This window comes from Cyclopterus lumpus, chromosome 1 (genome assembly GCF_009769545.1).
Source record: "Cyclopterus lumpus isolate fCycLum1 chromosome 1, fCycLum1.pri, whole genome shotgun sequence".
NCBI classification, from domain to species: domain Eukaryota; kingdom Metazoa; phylum Chordata; class Actinopteri; order Perciformes; family Cyclopteridae; genus Cyclopterus; species Cyclopterus lumpus.
In genome coordinates, this window is record NC_046966.1 from 18,512,525 (window position 1) to 18,535,399 (window position 22,875).

At 42.6% G+C, this 22,875-nt stretch overlaps 1 protein-coding gene and 1 long non-coding RNA gene across 3 annotated transcripts in view; one reads left to right on the top strand and one right to left on the bottom strand.

Annotated features, from left to right (window-relative positions):
* The first annotated feature begins 13,170 nt into the window (after nt 1-13,170).
* hhip (hedgehog interacting protein) overlaps nt 13,171-22,875 on the top strand; it is a 31,900-nt gene continuing 22,195 nt past the window's right edge. The window contains exons 1-3 of one of the 2 annotated variants that reach the window (XM_034544328.1): nt 13,171-14,003; nt 17,975-18,167; nt 22,271-22,400. In XM_034544328.1, coding sequence (XP_034400219.1) covers nt 13,734-14,003; nt 17,975-18,167; nt 22,271-22,400 — 593 coding nt within the window. In that variant the 5' untranslated portion in view covers nt 13,171-13,733. Of the gene's footprint in view, nt 14,004-14,603; nt 14,702-17,974; nt 18,168-22,270; nt 22,401-22,875 lie in introns of those variants that run through there. The other variant, XM_034544337.1, reaches the window with a different exon arrangement.
* LOC117738053 overlaps nt 17,963-22,875 on the bottom strand; it is a 33,924-nt gene continuing 29,011 nt past the window's right edge. Inside the window, exon 3 of the long non-coding RNA XR_004610072.1 lies at nt 17,963-18,147. This is a non-coding gene — a long non-coding RNA (uncharacterized LOC117738053). The remainder of the gene's footprint in view (nt 18,148-22,875) is intronic.

Below are 22,875 nucleotides of genomic sequence, written 5' to 3' on the forward strand. Positions count from 1 at the left end.
GAGTCAACCCTCTCAGGGCACCCTCTGTGCACAGATCCCTCTTTATGCTCCTGTTTATTATGGTCCCAAGTAATCCATGCCTTGTGCACTACACCAGAGCTGCCATATGTCAACATCTTGCTGGTGGTTTGCAGGGTTCCAAACAACAGATAGGGTGCACTGAACCTACCATGTAAACTTTATAAAACACATTCAGCCGAACTGTAATTATTTACAAAACCAGAGCATGGGAATATTTTTAGTAGAGGAAGGGGGGAAGTTTGTTGCCCACGGCCTTTGTTATTAAAAAAAAAAAAAAAAAAACATTATTAAGAATGATATTTTACAAGCACTTTGTTATGACACCTTCAAAGCAACAAACGAGTTTGAAATCAACACTCTTATTTACCAAAGGACTACAGAATGCTGTATCGTATATGATTTATTATGATTTGCGTAGCTTTCCCAGCATGGCTAGCACACAGGTTTGTGTGTGTGTGTAAACATTTCACCTTCAGTGCCTTCACGGTCTAATGGAGGGTTCTGCAAAATGTAGTCCACCTTTCCGTGGAGCAGGCGTGGCAAAAAACTGTGGGGAGAGGGGTAGTTGGTGAGGAGCGAGGGGGGGGGGGGGTATTTTTGTGAGCACCCCTACAATGCTCCACCTGTGCCTCAGCCATACCCCAGAGGACCACCCACTTAGGGAGAGAGAGGGCAGTCGAGAATCCCTATAACCTCTTTGGGTGGGCAATAAGGCCTTGCGCTGAAGTAGAGTGTTTGAGACAAGTGAAAGACTCAGGAGGAAGGACTCTCAGCGAATACTATCACACCACCAGCGAAGAATAGCAAGTGCTGGTGTGAATCAAAGAGGTGCTACATCAGGGCAGCCTTTGTGTGTGTGTGTGTGTGTGTGTGTGTGTGTGTGTGTGTGTGTTAGTAGTAGCCGGAATAGTAGTAGTAGTGGTAAATGCATATCCATATGTGTGCATTGTGTGAAGTAGAGTAAGAATGAGAAAACCTGACTTTATTTATCTGTATGGGAATTATATAACGGATTTACAAACCTGTGTTCATTTCATCATAGAACTCAGTATAATCAGAAATCACCACGCTAGACATCATGCTATAAATATTAAAGACCCTCCAGACACTTTCATGGTGAATTTCATGCAGATAACCATAAACATTAATAACTGTCAGTTATGACGTCAACATGAAACAGCTAACAGCAGATGAGTAGCAGGCCTCCACTGAGGTCTCAAAGGTCAAAGACACACTTCACCATTACTGACATAATGCTGAGTAGGTTTGGTGCAGAGGGAGTCCTTATGGTAATATGAAAACACCAGGGACGTAGACGGCCATAAGCTGTGATGGGTTTTTATTCTGATAAAATGTCTAATGTGTAAACACACAAATCAGTGTCGTGAGAAAATACACATTCAATAAAAAATTATTTAACGGCAACTCATTTTATATCAACTAATTTTACCGCGATCCTCTTGTTCAGGTTTCCTTCATAAATCAAACATGCATTTAATATAATTTTGTCTCTGACAGGGAATATTGTCCACCCACAGACCCTGCTTTATCCATTAGTGGCCCTTTCCCAAGTAGGCTAGATATGGCAATGAACATTAAAGAGGGTCTGGCCTGATATAAGAGACATAAACCTCCCTATCTGTAAGCGTAAAGCTTGAGGTCAGTGTTGATTACGGCCTTGTTTGAATGCGGGAATTTAAGGTGTCGTTAGACTTCTACTGCAACGCTTGTTGGATGGTCGAAAAGCATCTGAATTACAGTCCTCCAGCATCTTTGGAACAACCAACATGTTCTATCTGGCTGTAAGGTCCACCTCACGCAGCTTGTGGCAGGTGTGGAAGTAAGAGAGTAGACAGGATCTTAAGTAATCTGCGTCCGGCAGACTATTGCGTCTGGTCCCTCTCTATGACGGCAGGCTTTTTGAGTGTGAATGTTGACTATAAACACTTTGCTGTCCGACGTGGTGGGAGGAAAAATCATAAAAAGTAATCGTTTCGAGCATACTCTTTGGCCTTTAAGATTCATTATGTGACAGCCTTTAGCAACAAAAAAAACAGTGTCCATTTTAACAGAATAGAGCAAACATCAAAATATACCACACATCGGTCACTGACACAAGAAACACATGCTGCATCAATCAATGCTCGGGAACCGAAGATCTGGCATGAATAATATACATCACAGTGTCTTTTCATTGTAGGTCATTCTCTGTGGAAGTAAGTGTAAATTACACGTAATGGCAAGGTGTAAGGATGAGCGTCTGGTTGTGTTTGCTTGTATCTATCTTTGCTTATATGAATGTGAGTGATTGATGGCTGAGGAAAGAAGTGAAGGCCTCCTCCCCGGTGGTCTGGCTGGGCTCTTAGCCACTGTGCAATGATCGCTGCTGCTGCTATCCCTGACCCACATCACCACATCATTGACACTAAACCGACCGCCAATCTTCCGTTGGCCTGTTGCCCTTGGCACCGTCTACGCTGGAGCTGTTTGGATTATCACCCCGCTTCATAATGAAGGCTGAACAATAATGAAGAGGAACACTGTATCCACAAATACGAGATGCAGTTTGTTTGTCTATCATTATTGTCAGGCTGACTAATATTTTCCTCTTTAAAAATAAAAAAGAACGCGGTACACACTGCTGCACAGGCCAACCCTGCGGTGCACGTGTTAAGTGGCAAACACAGGGAGGATAAAACAGCTCAGGAACACTATCCCATGTTCAAATAAACAGAGGTGTGTGGGGTCTGAAGGACAAACACACATTCATTAGGTGTCTCGGTGCCCCCAGACCCGTAGTGTTTGCGCAGTGATGCACACACACACACACACACACACACACACACACACACACACACACACACACACACACACACACACACAGGCACATGTCCTTCCACTCTCTTTTTTATCTCTCATTTTCTCAGACACACACACACTCACAGTCCAACCCCCAATTAGACAATCAAACAGCTCCACTGACCCTTAGCTTCTCTGGGATTTGGAGTTTACACCCCGACATGGGCCGCCCATTCCTGTTTACCCAAGAAACCTGACTGATTGATTGTATTGTTTGGCCTTTCGCAGATATAATTGGCTTCGTTGTATAGGTTAAAGCTTGGGATATATTCCGCAGGCCCCAAACATGCCACGCTTGGCCTCAGGGTCAATGACACTCATATCAGTCCAGGGCCCCCTAAATGGTAAAAGGGTCAGTAGTGAACATCACTGGCTCGCTAACGACATCGGTCGGTGGCGATGACTTCACCATCTTACCCCCTTGCTGCTGAACCAGAGACACAAGCTCGGCCAAGCATGCCTTCTAGTCCCCCAGCACCCAGTAAATATTTAGCCAGGACTCCACACTGTGACACACAGCCAGTCCAAACAACCTGCTAAACAATTATCATTGGCATAATCTGTATACTGCCCTGCCTCCTTTATGTATCCATGTGTCAATATAGTATTTGGCTTTAAACCGCCATGTGCTATTTTGTTAACTTGAAATGTCAAATTGTACTGAATGTGTACCGACGATCATTCTGACTCCACAGGTAGAGAAAATATACATTTCAAGCTGGTAAGTCAATGCTGTAAATAATATCCAGGGACTGGGTTCAGTATGTTTCTGCTCTCAATAGCAGCATTGTACCTCAAACACAAGACGGTCAATCCAAAGTTGATAACCATGCATGCAACATGACTAGCGACTGCAAAGACAGTAAACCCAAGATGTCCAAATAGCGGTATAACAGTTCACAGCATTGGGCATAGACGTCGGCTGAGAGGCATCACAACAGCAATCGTACGTATTATTGTATACAGGTTAAGAAACTCTGTCTAAATGTATTATATAACAGATGATTCAGGCTAACCGTTTACACTACGGTGGGAAACCAGCTTCACAAAAAAAAGGTTTAGAGTGTATGCTATGATGGAAAATAATTTAGTTATGTGAATCTACAAGTGTCATTAATGACTATGCCACTGGTTGCTAAGCATTGAACAAAGACAGGTGCAAACACATGACACCTCAGTGTTTGGCCACTGGCGAAGTTGTCACACTTGGTTAAGCAAACATTTGCTAAAATATGGCTTCCGCTCCTCTGCTGCTTGCGAATGAGGCTGCAGGCACAGGGATTTAAGGATGTCCAGCATGTTGCGGTTGCTCTTGGAGACCACGCCATTTCCAATAAATGTGAGGATTTTTCTTCTTCTTTATGTGTTGTAGTTTGTGTTACACTCTGAAGTTTCATTTCTGTCCTCACCGGAGGTCTACAGCGGTGATGAATCAACACGGCGCTTACAGTAACTGAGCTGTAATCCAACAATGATAGACGTTTGTGTAATGTGGCTGTGGCTGCCCATACTGCCAAATACTATTTTGATTTCCAGATAATGCTGCACTGTTTGTGGTGGCCATCCAAAGTTAGCAAGACAGACAATATATTTTGAGCACCAGGTTTGAAGTGAGACAAAGGAAAAGATTGGGCGTTGTCATTGACAGTAGTGATCATTGAAAGGGAAGATGTAATTTAAACTATCCGTATGCAAAAGAAAAGAAAACATGGTTGTTTGGTACATGTGCAAAATAGAGAGTAGAGTATAGAGTTCATTCTCAACTGTCGTACATACTGAAGGCAGGACTGCCAGCAACCTGTATTGAACTCTATGAGACGAGTAATGTAAAGACATCCGTAGAAGAAATGTCTTCCTACATACTCCTGTAGGGTAGCCCTGACCTCCCTTTAAACTATATGGCACCTGTACAGTAATGCCAGTAATTGAAAACACGGAAAGAATTCTACATTTGAGACAAATAAGATGACGAACAGAACAAAAGTCCAAGAGAAAGGTTTGTGATGCAAACTAATCAATTATTCATGAATGGAGTAGATGGATGAGGGATTTCCTTAAATTACAATGAGCAAGACCCCCCCCCCCCCGCACACACACACAAAAAACACCCTTCTGACTCAAAAGTGACCTCTGAAGCAAACAACTTTCCACAAGTTCTTATTCATTTATATTCATCATGCCGCTCATTTAGAGCAGAACAACACAAATCAACATCTCCTCCCTTGATTAACTGCCACATTGTATTCATCTTACGACAAAATAAATGCCAATACTTGAACAGCGCAGTGTAAAACAAGTTCAAGAGTGTTTGAACATCACTAATGGGATTCAACCGCAACAGCTCTGTCCAGTTGACCACACAAATATTTGGAGTACGCAGTGATACTTGGCAGCCTCCTTCTCCTTCAAACAGCATGCAAGCCACAGGTTGTGAAAGACTGGTAGGGGGGAAAAATCCACTTTCCCAAGGAGGGACAAGTGTTGAAATGTATCTGAATGTTACCCTGTAGTGCACAAAAGATTTATGATCAATCCATCCTTTCATTTTCTTGCTGGTTTTCGAGTTTGGTTGTCTCTCCCTTGGATTCAGAACTCACAGAGCTCTTTTGGTGGTCTGAGTGCACCGCAAGAACATAAAGGCTCAGTTCATTTAGCATCTTAATAAAAAACATGCCATATGTCTTGGCCTGTAAAATCATAACAGCCTTACTAATCAAAGACATTGTGTCAAAGGAATACTGATTCCAGTTGTGGCCTAATGTTGGCAAGACACCCTGTTTCTTTCTTCATATTCCTCTGCCAAAGGCTGAATAGAAAAGTCAGTGTTTTACAGGAAATTAGCACAACCTGTACATCTAAGAGTATCGACGTCAAACACCTGCTCATGCAGACCACCATTCGAATAAAAATATTGCTGTTCGCAATTATGCAGAGTATATACCAGATGGAATTGAAAACAGCCCCCTAAATTAAAGGGTCGGTTCACCAAAAGTACAAATAAACATATTTCTCTCACTTGACCCCTTATTGTGTCTAATCTTGCAGATAGTTATGTTTTTTTATCCAAGTTTTGACACATTAGAGTCTAAGATTTACCTCCACCACTTCAATATAATAGAAGTGAATGAAATTCCATTTGCGTTCACAAGAAGAAAACAAGACTATGAGCAATTCATTCAATAATTGTTGCGATAGTTAGGCCAATAACCTCATCCTTAGAGCCTTACTGCTATAGCACAGCTAAATATAATTATAATAATAATAATATATAATTATAATATAATAATAATTAAAACAATTAAACATGAATGTGTCTCTCCAGAAACCAGGAGCAAGTTACTCTTTACTATCCACTGACCTCACGGTGGACAGTTCTCATTGGAACAACATTCTACTGACGACACCGTGTCTCTGAAAAGAGTTGACAGTGTGTTCTGGTCGAATATTCAGAGTAACGGGGCGCTGATGTCATACGTTTTGTGATTAAAATTCACATTGCTTATAGACTTGTTAAATAAAAGACGCCGTCTGACAGACAAAACACTGCTTCTCTGACAGGGAAAGGATGGATAAGCAGCAAAGGGAAACATTTTATCTTTTGTCCATCTCAAGCCATGTAAGTATACTTTAAGTCCTTGGTGGTCCAATACTGCTATCAGCATCTGGAATGCAGCACAGTGGTGACTGCACCCAAGAAGTTCTGCTCTGTATCTTTGCAATTAGCTGGAGATAAACTTGGTGTTTTACACTGACCTGATTTATCCTTTTGTTTCTTAAATTATTTACAAAATGATCTTTCCCACAAGAAAGTACAAACACGGAGCCTGTGTTTATGGTCACTGACTTTGGTTAATTTGTTGTCTGCTTTAAACGGCTATGACGGGAGTATGAAGATAATGATGCAGTGTTTATGTTTTCGAGTGTTTTGTGGTCATAGGCCTGCAACTGTTTGCCTGTTTTGTACTCTTGTGCAGATGAGCTTCCGCACATGGACGGAGGATATCTTGCAGGTTTCAGATGATGTGAGAGACAGCTCGTCTGTCCAAGTGTCAATGTGATGGAGGGTTTGAGGAATGGGAGGGAGACATACAGTGGCAGACAGGGCAGTGACCCCATCCGTCTGAGATAAACCCTTGCTGAGTGAGGTCTGAGGTCGGGGAAGAAACTTCTTAATTACACACACAGTGCGTTTACACGCACTTTGCAAAGCGGTTTATCGTCAGATTTTTTGCGTTAACTTAAAATATCTAAATTTCTGTCAATGAGAAGAGAAACCTGGGTTTCTTGTCCATGTATACATTTACTTGTGTTTTTTTTATACATGCCCATGTGGATGACAGATATTTTAATGCAGCAATGAAAAGAAAGATTGGTACCAGTAGTTGTCCATCCTCGTTTCCGAAATGTTTAATTCCAAAATTCAACTAAAAGTAAAAGTAAAACTGACACTAATACAGATGAGTCTGAATAAGTCAGTCTCCACAGCTGACTGTAACATGTGGGTTAATTTGCACGGCAAGAAGAAACGTCTGCTGCTCACTTTAGAGCCTGTTCCCTTGCGCCATCAATCCAAATGCTCCCACGATAAATTAAAGAGAAAACTTGTTGCGCTGCAGTCGTGTATAACTGACTGATGATACTTAATATGGACGCCAACATATGGTCGACATTACGGAAGAAACCTGATTTCGGCATGTAGCAAATACAGATTTGTCATTAACCATTAACCAGGTATTGCAGTGCATATAAAACCCATTCTGTGATTTCCTCATTGAACTTTAATTCAACCTGCTTTCTTGTGTGCATGGAAAACGTACTGACTGACTCAAACCTGTCTTCACTGGGGGCCAACATGGAGACCACCTTCTGACACAACGCTCACTCGCTGCTAATGAGAACCTTAAGGCCATAAGGAGGTAAAACACATCTGACTAACATGCAGTCGTGCATGACCAATACTGAGACTTTGTAGCCATTAAAGTGTTAGGTGATACATAAAGAGTAATAGCAGGGGCAAGGTGGAAATGCAGCTGGACATAAATAATGAAACATGTCAATGTCACACTGAGTTTAATGCAAGTGAAGCTAACAAAAGCAGTAGCAAAGCTGGCACTTTACAGTTTTCAAGCTGTTGAATTAAAGCTACCACTAAATACCTTCCATGACTGGTATGAACACACAAAGGAGACCACAGTTTGAATTACATTTAGGGAGGCAATATGAAAATGTATACTGTAATAACTGGGTAGTGCTTTCCAGCAGACGCACCTTGGGATAACTGAAAGGGATTAGAACAAAAACATCCTGACAGGAGAGAATGGCACATTACAAAAATGACTCATGCTTTGTAACCAGATCCCAGACAAAGGGGAAGTTTTCACTTTGGCTTTTTTTGATATAAAAGAAGGGCCAGAGGAGGAAATATTACTCTGAAATGAGACCTCAAAACAATTCCCTGGGATAAAAAAAAACAGTGAGTTCCCAAAGAGTGACCTTTGTATGGCGGGATGAAAAAACTCATTCCACACTATGGCAAACTGCCTTCTTTGGAGCGCTTGTTCCATTCGCCTCTTTTCCTTCTGTTGTAAAAAGATCCCAATGTAAAGAGGCTGTGTAAACCAGGATTTCACAATTGACCACAAGTCCTGGGAAAACCATATAATGCCCACTCTTGAGAGAACTCGTACAGCACTGCACTATCATACCAATCATCCCTCCAAACGCAAGCTGAGGACCACCTTGAGAGCTACTTTTCCAAATAATGAAAGTAAAATACTTTCCATTTGCTCAATATAAATAAGGGTGGAATTGATTAATCTGGCTTGTGTCTGTCTGGAGGCTTTTTTGTTTGAATGATAAAAGTTCAACTTACAGTCCGTGGCAGTAAAGCAACACTCAACACTAAACTTTAGAGTTTAGAGTGAGAATTGACGCATTCCATCTCCAACAAGCAATCAAAGTATTTGTCAACTTACTGGCATGGTTCTTAATAATGTCAGATATTGCTTACAAAGGGAAAGATACTGTTTGGATTTGAAACAAAATACACCTGATGAGAAAACAATTTGCATCAGAATGTCATGCCATTCAATATCACCTTCACTTCGTACCTGTCTGTATTTGAAAGGATTACAGAAAAGTAAAGCGAGTGTGTGTGATGTACGCTAAATATTTTCACTTGAGCTGATCTGCCCGAAGGCAACTTGATAGCCAGCTAATGGTGGGTCCTTATTTAGCCAACGTTTTAGATAGTACAACACACACAATGTCTTGCAGGTGCACACACACACACACACACACACACACACACACACACACACACACACACGCACACACACACACCCCTCAACATGACTTATTCGGATGCCATGAGATGAGAGGAGCACTCAATAGCTCGGGCCTACCTGATGGAGAGCCTGAGAGGCCAAGCAGGAACAGATGGGCTGAGGACGGCGGGGGAACTGGGAATGAGGGAGTAAAGGGAGGGAAAGATGGGAGAGAGCATTGAAAGTCAAGGACCACCATCATTGCTGCCCACACCAGACTACACTTACCACCACTTGCCCGCTCTCCCGCCCCCATCACATCCCACCAAATTAATTTGCAGCTCAGTGATTCTAGACTGTAATGAATCTGCAACTTGCACACATATGTACGGTGCCCAACATGGTACTACTTTGGGATCTTTTAACCCCCGATGGAAACATTTACGAACAAGTGGCCGCAAAGAGTCATCAATCGGCACATTAACCTCTTTCTTGCCTTTGGGGGATTGTGCTATACTCTATTATAGGGTTCAGAGAGGACCAAAGAAACTGAAACAGGGAGGAAATGGAAATAGTCCCTTTCAAAGCAGGATAAAGAGGCAATTAGCCGAGCAAAAACAGGACCAAGCTATGGTCACTTCAGTCCTTGTCTTCCTTTTGCTTTCAGATCAGAAAAGACATGATCAAAGGGTACTGAGAGATTTGAGACCCTTGAGAGGTAAAACGACCACTTCTAAGCCTCTAAGCGTCACTGTGCCTACACATCTGGAACGGCATCTATTGGAAGCCAATGCTGCTGTATTTATCTCCCTGGAGCTATGTTGTTGTATTTGTGTGTATTTGTATGCATCAGGCATTGAGTATCGAGTAAACAGCGACGGGACACGACGTCTTCCCGACTTGTGTAACCCGGTATGTGTCTCGTGCCACCGCGCCAGGAAGCCCTGGGTGGCTTCAGTTACTCATGCCATGTGTATACTCTAGCCAAACAAGGCCTAAGGACACTCCAGGGTGGTACAGAGGAAGGAGGGGCGAGGAAGCTAAAGGCGAGGTAGTGTGGTCCGATGGTTGAAGCCAGTGATTTAGGGGCTGTTGATACCGGGCAGACAGCCCAGGCTCAGTCACTGACTCACTGTAGATGACGCTGCATAAGTCACTACACTTAAAATGTCCTCATATGTTTAGAAATGTTCAAGTGGAAATCAGGCGCGCTCACACAGCTGGAAATCGCTACTGGATCTGATTTTCGTGTTTCTCGCTCGCTTTTCCCTGAAGCTTTCATAAACAGATGGCCGAGGCTCATTAAGCTGTTGTCAGGACTATTAATGACATTGTGAACACTTTCCGAGTTCTGTGCGCCTTAGGGCGTGCGATTGCCAAAGCGGGGCCATTAAAGAAGGTGTGAGAATAACACAATGCTGCTGTGTGCTGCAAGGTGAGGGATGGAAGTCATGAAAGAAACATACACACATCCTCGAATGGCTGTTGGCCTGAAGTTAATGATTTCATGTTCGCGGTGAGAAAACCCTACAATGCTACTTTGCATGTTTACACGACGGTCATATATGCCACTAGTACGTTTCTATCACAAACAATGTTATTGTTTTATTAGGCAGGTATAATGCTCACCATGTTCACAATCGTAGGAACATGCTAATTCATTCTGCGAGGAATATGAACATGTGTACAAAATGTCAACATCCAATTGTTGTTGAGGGATTCCACTCAAAGCCATACATGTGAATCCCATGGTGGTGTGAGAGGAAATGTCTGGGGATTACCAAAACAATTAGGATTTATCCTCCGAGGACCATGAATGTACGTACCAAAATTCATGGTAATCATTCAAATTATTATTGAGATATTTCTACCAAAGACAAACAGAAAAACCAACACTGGCATCCAAAAAAAAAACACAGACCAAGGTTACATTTTTTATAAAAACGTATTAAAAACTTGACTTTGTTCAGAAACATCCTTCTTTTCTTGCAGCTACGCGGATGAATTCTTGTGGACCAACAGCTAAGTGCTGGCCCCCCTCTGACGACACCCAGAGACAACTCTAGGTGGACTTGTGAACTGTGAAGTGTGAGGTAGTGGTTTTGCCTGCTCGGAATGGAAAAATGGAGAAAAAAAAGCTCAAATGAAGCCCTGTCATCAGTGCTGTTGTGTATGCTTGTGATTGTGTTAGTGAGTTATGAATCAAACAAAGAAGAAACAGAATGGACAGAGAGAACAGAGTAAAGGTTCAACATCTCCTCAGTCTGGGAAACAGTGGAGCTCCAGACTCATGTTGTTGATCCTCATGTGGTCACACGCAAACCTAACCATCTTCCTCTGGGATATCCTCGCTGAGTGCAGGAGAATTCCCCCACTGACCCTGCAGAAATAAAAAGTACAAAGCAGGTGGTATCTTTTCAGTTTTTTTTCTTCTTCTTTCTGGAAATCAATATTGAGTCACAGGCATGAGCCAAATTAAAGCAAAGTGAGCTTCAGAATTCACCCCCACACCTGAAATGTGATGCAATGAATGTAATACAACCACATTAGTTTTGATAACTGTACGGGACAAGTATTGGAAGAGAAGACAGTTTATACGGCAGTTTGCTTATTTCTTCTTGTGTATGCATGTATGTACTGTGTGTGTGTGTGTGTGTGTGTGTCTGCTCTGAGCCTGTGCCTCACTCGGACTCCGTCAGCTTAAAGCTGTGGTCTGTCAAACTGTGATTCTCTCTAATGGTCTATCTCTCCCAGCAGATGTACTCCTCTTTGCTCCACAGCTGCATCCCACATGTTTTCACGCTGTTCGACAATGCAGTTATACTCTTTCTTCTCTGCATGGGGCTCTAATGTTGGTGGTGGCACATGGTCTTGTCCCTTCCCTCCTTTACATCCAGAACACTGCAGTAGCACTTTGGCTATACTTGGTCCTGAAATGCCTCCAGTTGGGTAACGTAAAGAATGTTGAGGGTGGGGGGGTCAGATCTGGCAGGGTCTGCTATACGGCTTCATAGCACACACAGTCATTTCCATAATTGCCCACAATCAAACCCACCCCTCCTGGATTCCTGTAGATAAGCTGAGCTGGGGCTCTGGTGAGTGCCGGAGACCCCCAAGTAAGAACAGGTGCCGCTAATGTCACTGATTTCAGATTCTCTGTGTATCCAAAGAAAGGGGGGCTTTTTTTTTTTACTCCAGTAATTGCCATGGTTGGACATTCCCTTTCGGATCGCAAGCGTGTGACTTTTCTGATGAGGAGAATGAAAGAGGATTTGTCCCACATTTGATCCGGTATTATCAGGAGAAAAATAAAGATGCCATATATGTGCTACTGTAGGGCAACATCAGGTCCAAGCGAATCATTCACAATGTAGCTGATTCTCCTCTGCCGAACACATGTAATTGAACATTCTGCGGCTAGTAGAATAAACCTTTCGATCATATTTAGAAACAAAGTCAAACCCCCGTGACACAGTTTGTGATGTAACATAATATGCACAATTTTCATAATGTTCCCGTCTTACAGAAATCCCCATGCCTCTTTCATAAACTCAGTTATTTGAGAACAAAAAAAAAGAACGTATGGCTCATTTTTCAAATATTTTTAAAGACTTGGCTCAAGGCCATGACGTTACTCCAACATATGGACAGCAGTGGAATATACGCCATTAGTAAAAGTACTGCTTTCAATATCACAGAAAGTAAAAAGTACAACATATTGTATAAATAGGCTGATGTGAATCATGAGTAATCTATAGGTTACATATTAGCCTACTGTATTGTGAACAGAAACAAAAAACAAGTGGTTATATTTATGAATATTATATTTTAAATCACACATTTAAGGTAGAAACAGACACAAGTAATAATGATCTGGTCGATGGAGCCCAACAGAGCGTCTCCCACTTCTTCCACTCTCCGCCCGCTGCTCCAGCAGGTAACTGTTTATCATCGACGTGGACGCGACTGTGGCCGCATGCGCGCACCCGCGAAGTCATACGTCACCGCGCTCGCTCCTCTTCTCGCGCGCTGGTTAAAAAGAAGGAGGAAAGAGCACGGGAAAACATGTGAGCGGTCTGAGGACTTTAGTGAGAGACAACTTTTAAGTCTTCTATGTTTTTTTTTTGACCCCGTGCATGCACAAACCGCCGTGTTGTGCTTACAAGGATTTACATCTAAAAGGAACGTCTGTTGCAGTTGGGGTTTTGACTTTTTGATTTCATCAGGATAAATTATTATTGTTTTGCTTTTATATCATTTTTATTTCATTTTTATTTCAGAGTTTTACTGTATAGGCGAAGCAGAAGCAACACTCATTTATTTTTAAACAGCTTTCTTTATAGCAGTGAGTCAACATTAGGACACCTGTTCTGATTAACAGCATATTTGTAATTTTCTGGTGCTGCTTTGAGAAATATAACAACAAATAAATAAATACATAGGCTGCATTGCAGACTAACCCCACTCCTATTTTAAAAAAGGGGACCACAACAGTTTTTTTTCCTAGTTTTTATTATATATTTTTCTATAGCATTTTAATTTGTTGTCAATTTTGTGATTTTAAAAATAGTTTATTTTTTTTAAACTATGAAGCATTTGCAATTTGTGCTCGTCCTGTCCATCGCGGTCAGCGTGTGGGAATGTGGGGACGCCAAATTCGGCGAGAGGGGAGAAATTAGCCCCAGGAGAAGAAGATGTTACGACGGAAGCTTGCCCAAGCGGCTGAAGAAAAGGGAGCGAAAAGTGTTGCTTGACGGCAGCAACAGCGGAGAAGTTTGCCACAGGTTGTACCCTCGTGTGTCCTGCTGTCCCACCAGGAGAGCCGCCTATCAGATCCTGCACCGCAGGGATGCCCGGGTAGGTTTACTGTCCATCCACCACGCTGCATTTTCAAATGAAGGGACCGGGTTTTTACAGCTTGAACGCCCCAGGAGATGCATTTCATCCACAGCCCCTTTTTGTATTGTCATTTTAGCTGAATGTGGGGATGGTCAGGGGGAATAGCCTTGGGGTATGCTTCCTCTGAGTGTCCCGGGGAAAAAGTATTGTTTTAACATAGCTAATGTGCGTGTGTGTGTGTGTGTGTGTGTGTGTGGTAGCCTGGCAGGTGACCTCACCATACCGTTGTGTTATTTAATATCACCTAAAGGTTCGCCCTGTAAAATCCCCATTTGTGAAATGCACGTTGTGTCTGTATAGGCTCCTGCTGTGTTATCACGTGTGTAATCTCGTATGATCTCGCTAAATCACTTCAAAATCTTGATCTCAGAATCATTTATTATATTATTATTATGCTCGTATACTGTATCCTTTCTGTCAGGGTTTACCTCCTTTCTTTTAATAGTTTTTAACTTACCTGGTCTGGTCCTGGTTTTGAGGATACATTTTCATTTTGTTTACTGTGTATCTTTCACACGGTGCAACACTGATTTAGCTGTGCAATGCGCTTCGCCGTTACCATGGTAATCATTTGCCGTTTTACGTTACTTCTCGGCCACAGTCGGCTTTAAGTGTCAGGAGAGAGGGGACAGCCTGCTAGACAAACTGTTGCAAAGGTAGGAAGGAGCCCGCCGGTGAACCGTCGACACGTTATTTTTTTGTTTTTACCGCAGCTGACAACGAACTGTTTACCTCTCGTCTGTTTGACAGTCGTTAGTTCTCTGTGGTATTTCGGCGTTAACGTACAGGAAGTTGTTGGGTGACCGTGTGACCGTTGAGGGGGAAACAATCCACGGAATGTAGCGCGCTCGCACTTTTACGACAAAGTCTTGTCCGTTGTGGCAACGACCGGAGCGATCAGATGAACGCTACAATGTCGCGTAAGCAGGAATGTTAAACATTCGCTCAGTTTCCGGTGGGGTTAAAGGCATTAAAAAAAAATGTTAAAAAAAAAGCGACTGTGTGCAGCTGGTTCCGTTGGATTCTCACCGAGACACTTCCATGTAAACCCGTTTCCTCGAATCACTCAGTGGCTGGGTGGTATCTTACTTTGTGCTGCGACAACAACAAAAAAAAAAAGAAGCCATATTGCATCATTTAATTTGCCCAAGTCATGCAAATAAGAGGAGGAGGAGGGGTGAATAGGACAAACTCGACTTCTCCTCCTCCCCATTACACTGCCCACACACGGAGCCCTTTCTGATTATGGCAAAAGAATAACAACCACACCATTGTGTTTGTTGGTTTCACTAATGGGAGAAGCTGGAGAACATCACTCTCCCCCAGTCATCAGCCCTGTCCAATCGTAATGCCTTTGAGAGGGTGTGTGTCCTTCACTATATCCCCCTGCCAACCAACTTACACCTATTCCCTGAGGACAAGTGTTTTGTTAAAGCTTAGCATTGCCCACATCAGCGCTCTCCCCCCTCTCTCCGTCTCAATAACCATATGAGGTTTGCACAGTGTTACTGATTTATTGCATTTGAATGGCGAGTGTTTTTTTTGTGTGTTTTTTTTTTTCCCTCCCCAAGTTCGACATTGCATTTGAATATGTTTGTTCCGGCAATTTCATTGGCAAAAGCATTCATGCAGATGCTATCCTAGAAAGAAGTAATCCTGTAACAGCTGTTCTTCCATGTGACGCCATGCATTGCAGCTTGCCAACTTTAGAGAATGCAATGTAAACATCTGAAATAGCCGGGTAATACCTCAATGACTATTTTAGTTTCTTCCACCATTATTGCTCCATGTTTGTTTGATTACGGCTCTGTTCTTGACTTGCTTTAGCATGTCCTCAGCAAAAGTGCAACAGCTGAGCCTCATTGCCATTTTCTCCCTGCTTTTGAGGAAGGTATTCACTGAGATTCAGCGAAACACAACAAACAAAGGTCCACTTGTTCTGGTTTGGATGATGGCAACATCGGAGCCCATCCCAGCAACATATGGACACAGGGCATGGCTGAGAGCACACAAATGCTACTCTCCATGGACCTTGTGCCAGCCCATGGCACACAGAATCAATGGGCAATCTAGAGCAGGAGGGCAGGCATGCCCGCGACACTGCATGGCATGGGTTTTGAGGGCACAGAGACAGAGGGACACACCACACAGCCTGGAGCTCCCTTTTTCTTTTTCTTCTTTGGAAAACGTCAACAATTAGATACAACATTTAGACCAAAAGTGGGATTCAGATCTGAGTTTAATCATGAAATCTCAGTTTGTCCAGAATTTCTTTTCATCTATAATTCTGTTATACTATGTTTTGTGATTAGAGATTAGTTAGTATATCATCCAGGTGGACCCTCACGTTTTTCGCTAGATGTTCTGCTACCTGTTGGGTAAAGACAGCTCTGAATAACTGCTAAACAGAAAATCTTTTCTCCAGTTGCAGTTTGTTTTGCTGTCAGAGCGAAGTGTACGGCATCCATATGGTGGCCTTGGGTCCGCTGTCCTAATTGACTTCGACAGACTGCTAATTTGTTGATACCAGAGTGGGAATGATGTGCCTGTCTATCTCTAAATTGGTGTTTACACTTGGACCTCACACAGAGCAAAGCACTACCAGCCTGCCTGCCTGCCTGGCTGCCCAAGCAGTGCTGCTCTTGACCTAAAACAGATTACATTGTGTTTTATTACAGCTAATTTGTTATGTAAATATTCCTGCTAATTTCTTTTGAATTAACGCTTTGTGTACTTTTGCCTAATGAGCCCAAGTCAGTCTTTTAGCCTCTTATTTTGCTTCACTCATTTCATGCCCGCGATCTGTCAGACATGGGAATTATAATTTGACTTTAACTGTTTATGAGCTTGGGTAAGTAGGCAGTGAATGAGATTATTTCTTTGTTTATTTCTCCAAACAGACAGGGTGTTCCAACCTCAATGTTTAACAAATTGGTATCAAAGGATATAGAATTGCATAATGCAGAACATGTTGGGATAGACATTTGAACACATCAGTGTGCAGGGCTCAGTTATGATTCAGTTGGTGTAGATTGAGATTGTAAAATCTCTCAAGAGATATTTAAAAGGGAAAATGAGGTAAGAGGCTATACCACTACTACCAGTGGACATGTGGAGTGTCTTTGCAGTGTGAATGGTGTGAACGTTCATGCAGATCGTGGTACTGTAGAGATGCTGCAGACTTTCACACCACGCAAGTGACTGTCTGTGATCCTTCATCAAATGATGCAAGGAAAAAAAGATTATGTGCAAAAAAAACAACAACTGTTCAGCACAATACCATATCAACCCAAACAATAACTATCAACATGTCAAATCTGAAGATCACGTAGAATATATAGAGACTACGTGATGACATTTGGTGTTTAATGTGTGATGTGAGCTAACGGGTTTATTGCGCCTAGTGTTGCCTGACACCTTGTTGCCAACGAGAGTATCTCACTGCACGTGTCTTATGGGGGAAAGATGTTAAGAGAAAGTTGTTTTCTGGATGTGTTGTTCTAGCTTTCGAGTAGTTGTGTTAAGTAGAGATCATTGTCTATCTGTGTGGTAACTGGGGTGAGTTTGGATAATTTATGGCTGTTCAATAGGAAAGTCTGGTGAGGGCTGGAAAGAGTTTTGGCATCTGTGTTCTATTGTCGGAACTTTCTAAATATTTAATCAGAACCATTTATTTAGCACATTACATGGACTGATATATACACAATACAAAATGTAGGTGAATTATTTGAAGGGCTAATATTTCCCTTTTTTAAAATGTATCGGACTCACAGGAATCATTTGGAAACACTTTATTTTGTATCGAGTGATATTTGTAGAAAAAAAAAAAGGAATTTGAAAAAGCACCCTACGTTCAGAATTCAAGAAGTAAAAGTTCACAGCCGAACATTTTAATCAAACATTGGTTCCTTGTTGCGTGTGGTCTCCAGATTTTCTCCACCAACAACACCGAATGTGGACGTCTCCTGGAGGAGATCAAGTGTGCTCGCTGCTCCCCCAATGCCCAGGTGTTGTTCCACTCCTTGGACATGGATAAGATGCCACACAGGGAGCCAGATCTGCCGCGGCTCTGCCAGGACTTCTGCCGTGAGTTCTACTACACCTGCAGGGGACACATACCAGGTAATTATACAGACAATAATGACCATGAATGTGACTTGAATTATAGCCCCTGTGTGGTTACCTGGTGATACCCAAGCAAATATACACACACACACGACATTTCTGTCTCCCATGCACTTGAAATGAAACTGACACTTCTGATTGTGATGAATTAAAATTCATAGCAGGCCACATTTCACATTGAGACACAGCCTGCACATGTAGAACTGGCAGATTTGTTGGACTTATGCAAGAAGTGGTGCGTCAGTAGTCTGGTCTGTGTATATTTATTTATCCAGCTCTTACCTCATCTGACCTCACCTCCATTTGTTGCTGAGCTTGTCTCATCCGTTTGCTTGCTCGCGGCCTCGCTTTACTGTTGCACTTTAATGCATCAGTCAAATGACTTGCGACACACTGCCCATATAGACGCACACCGCTCGTCTGCTGATTAATCTGCAGTCTGACGTTGCACATTTGGTCTTGCAATATTTTAGCCTTTTATGACGCAGTATTCAGTCGAGCTGTGTTTATGGCACCGGGTGCAGAACGTTTTGTTCTCTTGTCTCTGTTTGGTTTGTTTGGATCATGCAAGTTTATTTTAATCGGCATGAATATGCAATCAAGACTTTTTTTCGAAAGACCTTGAATGTAGTAACAATTCATCGATTGGAGGCATTGCCTTTCACGTGAATGGAAAATATTATATTTGGTTGGTGTGAAAACATGCACCAACAAAAGCTGACCCAGCCAGACCAGTGCGTCAGAAAACTAGACTGGAGCAAAATTAACTATTTTATACTACTGTCTGGATACTGCTCACCAGACTCGACTCCTGGGATTAATTCTCTATTCGGCATGCAAAAACACCGAGCTGTGGTGTAGACTTGACTGTCCAGCACTTTGCCTTCCTCAGACACTTAAAAACCTGTGGCTCATGCACGTTTTTATTTGACAAGTAAGTTCACGTGAATCTAAACAGAGCTGAAGTTACTTTATCTCAGACTATGAGCTCTACGCTGAGAACGCAGAGTCCCCAGAAGAGGGAAAAAGCACATTGATGCAACACACGTCCTTGTGATAACGGTACTACTAAATGATAGGAACCCCTTTGCCCCTTGAAAGCATTTGGTCTTCAGAACTTCCTTTTTGAAAGGGTGCAAGATCAGAGGTACCTGTGCCTTCACAGTGCATACCAAACATGATCAAACACTTTCTGACTGTCTTTGCTCCTCCTGCAAAGTCTTCTTCCCAATCTCTGTCGCCACGAACTGATTAGATCTGCTGAGATTTGCAAACAGAGAACAGTTTCAAACACACTTGTCCGCAACCCACCCACATGGTATGCTTCAGCTCAAGTCGAATATCAAACGCATACATTCCATCTGAGTCTGCATCTAATGGCCTGCTCGCATATCTCTGACTGCTGTTGAACTACAGCTGAGGTTGGCGAGTGGGACTCCACAGAGCCCGGAGAGAGGAAAGCAGAGGAAGAAGACTTTGAGTTGACTTGCATTACTCGCTCAGGAGCTGACAGATATATGGGCGCAGCGAGTTAAACCAAAAAAGCTTGAGAGGAATCCAGAGATGAATGCCTGCCCCCCCCCCCCCCCCCCCCTCCCTCCATCCAGCCCTCCACAGATCAGCATATGTGGTGACGAATGACACATTTATTTTTCTACAAAGGTTGTGTGTATGTAAAACTGCTGAAGTGCATCAAGATGTCAAGTACTTTGGGTGGGCCACCCAGGTTGCCTTGGAAGATAACCAGATGGAAGTATAACTTTAGCGCTGGGGAGCCGGGAATATGGACAGAGTTCTGTCTCTCTCTCTCTCTCTCTCTCTCTCTCTCTGTCTCTCTCTCTTTCTCTCTCTTTCCCTCCTGTCTTTTTTTCTTTTGCATGCTCTTCCTCTTTTACTTGGTTCGTGCTTTTTTTTTCTTCTGTGCACACTGTACAATAAAGGTAGAAAGTGCATCAATATATTATAAAGGGATTAATTTGATTGAATCCTAGTGCAGAGATACATCTCTCCATAGAGTTATATACAATAACAATAACAACTATGTTGGCATTTTAGATACAAGATGTTTGATGCAAATATTTGCGGATCTGAATCTTTTCATCAGAGGAAGTTAACAGGGATTATAACCACCAACTCAAACAGACAATATTACGTCCATGACTTTTTAAAATACAAAATCTCTGGCCAAAGGAATTAAAGTGAAACGGTAGCTTTTTACTGCATCCATAACTGTCGTCCTGCTCCCATGAAACTTCCTACCAGCCCTTGATTAGGGCATGTACTTAGCCCCCATTTCTCCATAAAGACATTTACTGCCTTGACTTTCACTTCTGCCTGGAGGCCTCCCACCTTCCTCAAACTCCTCTTCTCTCATATCTTCCTCCCCTCTTCACTCACAACAACCCCCCCCCCCCCCCCTGCACCCGAGGTCCCCAACCAGCATGCTTAAGATAACTGCAGACACAAGTGAGTGGGTGGTATAGCCAGAGCTCTGTGTGTGTGTTTGATCTTCATGTTGTGTTTAGATGTTTGAGGGGATATCCTATCACCTCCAGTATTGGTGCGGTCAGCTCTTGTGGTCGGTGTGTGGCAGGAGAGGGAGATGAAAGGAGGGACGGGGAGAGTCCTGTTTGTGTTTTTATCACTGGTGTATTTGCTCTCCTCTGTCCTCTGAGGGATTGACTACAGGAAACAATATTGCCAAGATTTTTTTGAGGTCGCAAAGGGCCTCTGAGACCCACTGCACACTTTGCTTTTTGCCAGGAATAGTGTTGTGACTGCACAGGCTGCTGTGTTTACGCACATCACTTTTGGCTCGGGCTCTGAAATATTTGTCTCTTTGGGCAGGCCAAAGAGACATGAGAAATGATGAGATGGCAGTTGCACCTTGAATTTACATGCTAACTTAGTAGAATACAATCAGTTATCCAAGTGGCGTCAATTATATTTAGGCCAATCTGTGGAGCTCATGACACCCTCGATCGTTACACCCCCTTGATTCAGAAAAGGAAAAACAAAACTCAGGAACCATTTGGCAACATCACGTCTTTGTGTGGCAATGCAATCTCTCACCCTGAACATTTTCATGCCATATGGTCGACTATTTAATTTTGCATGCAGTGCCCATGTGTTGCTAAGTAATGCAAAACAGTCAGACCTGTTTGAAGCAAAGAACAAGGGATCCGTACTTATTTACTGAAGAACATCTCAAGATGCCTAAGTATTGCCGGAATAATTAACTGCTTTTTCTTTTAATTAATTGAATGGAGAACGTTTTTCACAAGGAAAACCATCTGACTACACTCAAGGGGCCTTTTGACATACTGATTTTGCCAGGCGATAGTAAGAGCTGTGATACGGCGTATCCTTCAACTCGTGTGCGCAGAAAGAATTTACTAATTTAAATGTCCTACAAATTGCCTTATAAAGTGAACTATTATGACGAATAATGACAACAGATGTAACACTCTGTAATCTCTTCGAGTAAATATGAGTGTCACTCAGTCTTTCTGTATCAGTGTTTTCAATTTGGTTCTATAAGCATCACTATGTTGCTGGATAGACTTCGAAGAAAGCCTGTCTCAAAGTTCTTTCATAGGAATCCATTAGGACTAGTCCAAAAGCCTAATCAGAATAATGCCGGTGTAAACTTATATTGAGAATTCAATCTTTATTCCCTCTGGAGGAGGCATAGCTCACAGCAAGGCAAGGCCCTTTCTAATCTGCGATCCATTTGGTTTGGCCCATTTTCTTTTCACTTGTTCATCTCGGCCCAGTCCAGCCAGCATTTGGTTTGGCTCTTCGAGCATAACTCCAACCCTCCCGAACACACAAGCACATCCCATCGGTTCGCTAACTCTTTGTCCTCTCTTGCACATACTCATGCAGGTTGTAACACAGTTATTGTACAGCCCAATGCAACTACAGAAATGTGTACACAGAGAGCTCAAGTACCACTGAAATAATGTTAGCAGAAACCTAATTGGATTTTCCCGGTTTAGCTGTTTGCGTTTGCCCTGTGTATGAAGTCATTCAACCATGCAGTATCTACAGTTGGTGTAAGACCCTCTTTCTATGTCTGTATGTGTTGTGTTTGCTAGAACTGTTCCAGGCCGATGTGGATGAGTTCTGCCAATACTATGGGAGGAGAGATGCCAGTCTGTGCTTTCCAGATTTTCAACGAAAGCAACCGCAAGGGCAAGATTCCAACTACTTGGAAGACGAGAAAAGGTTTGTAGCCTGGCTTTTATCATGTTTTAATCCGTTTGAGGATAGAGTTGCACTAAGGAAGATGAACATATTATTATTTAGAATGAGCTTTGGCTAGTTCTTAAATGTGTTTCAGCCAAATCAACTTTCTGGCTTCATTAGTACTTATGAGTTAAGATTCATGACATTCAGACGTAATCTTTGTGTTGTTATAGAGACATATTCAGGGTTCATGGTCCATTTTGACATGGTCTACACTCTCAGACAGAAATGCCATGCCATCTCCTCTCTAATCCTAAAGTTTGTCCAGACTGCATTTGCTCAGCTTTGCTCACATAATGAAAATGCTTATCCTGCATCATTCTGGTTGCCTCTCTCGCAGCAAAGGTCTATGCATCATAGAGGGCTTTGCCCTTTTGTCCATGGGGGGATGCCTTTCATCTCTGTTTTCCCCGAGGCAAGAGGGCCAAGCAGTATGTGCACCTGAATAGCAACG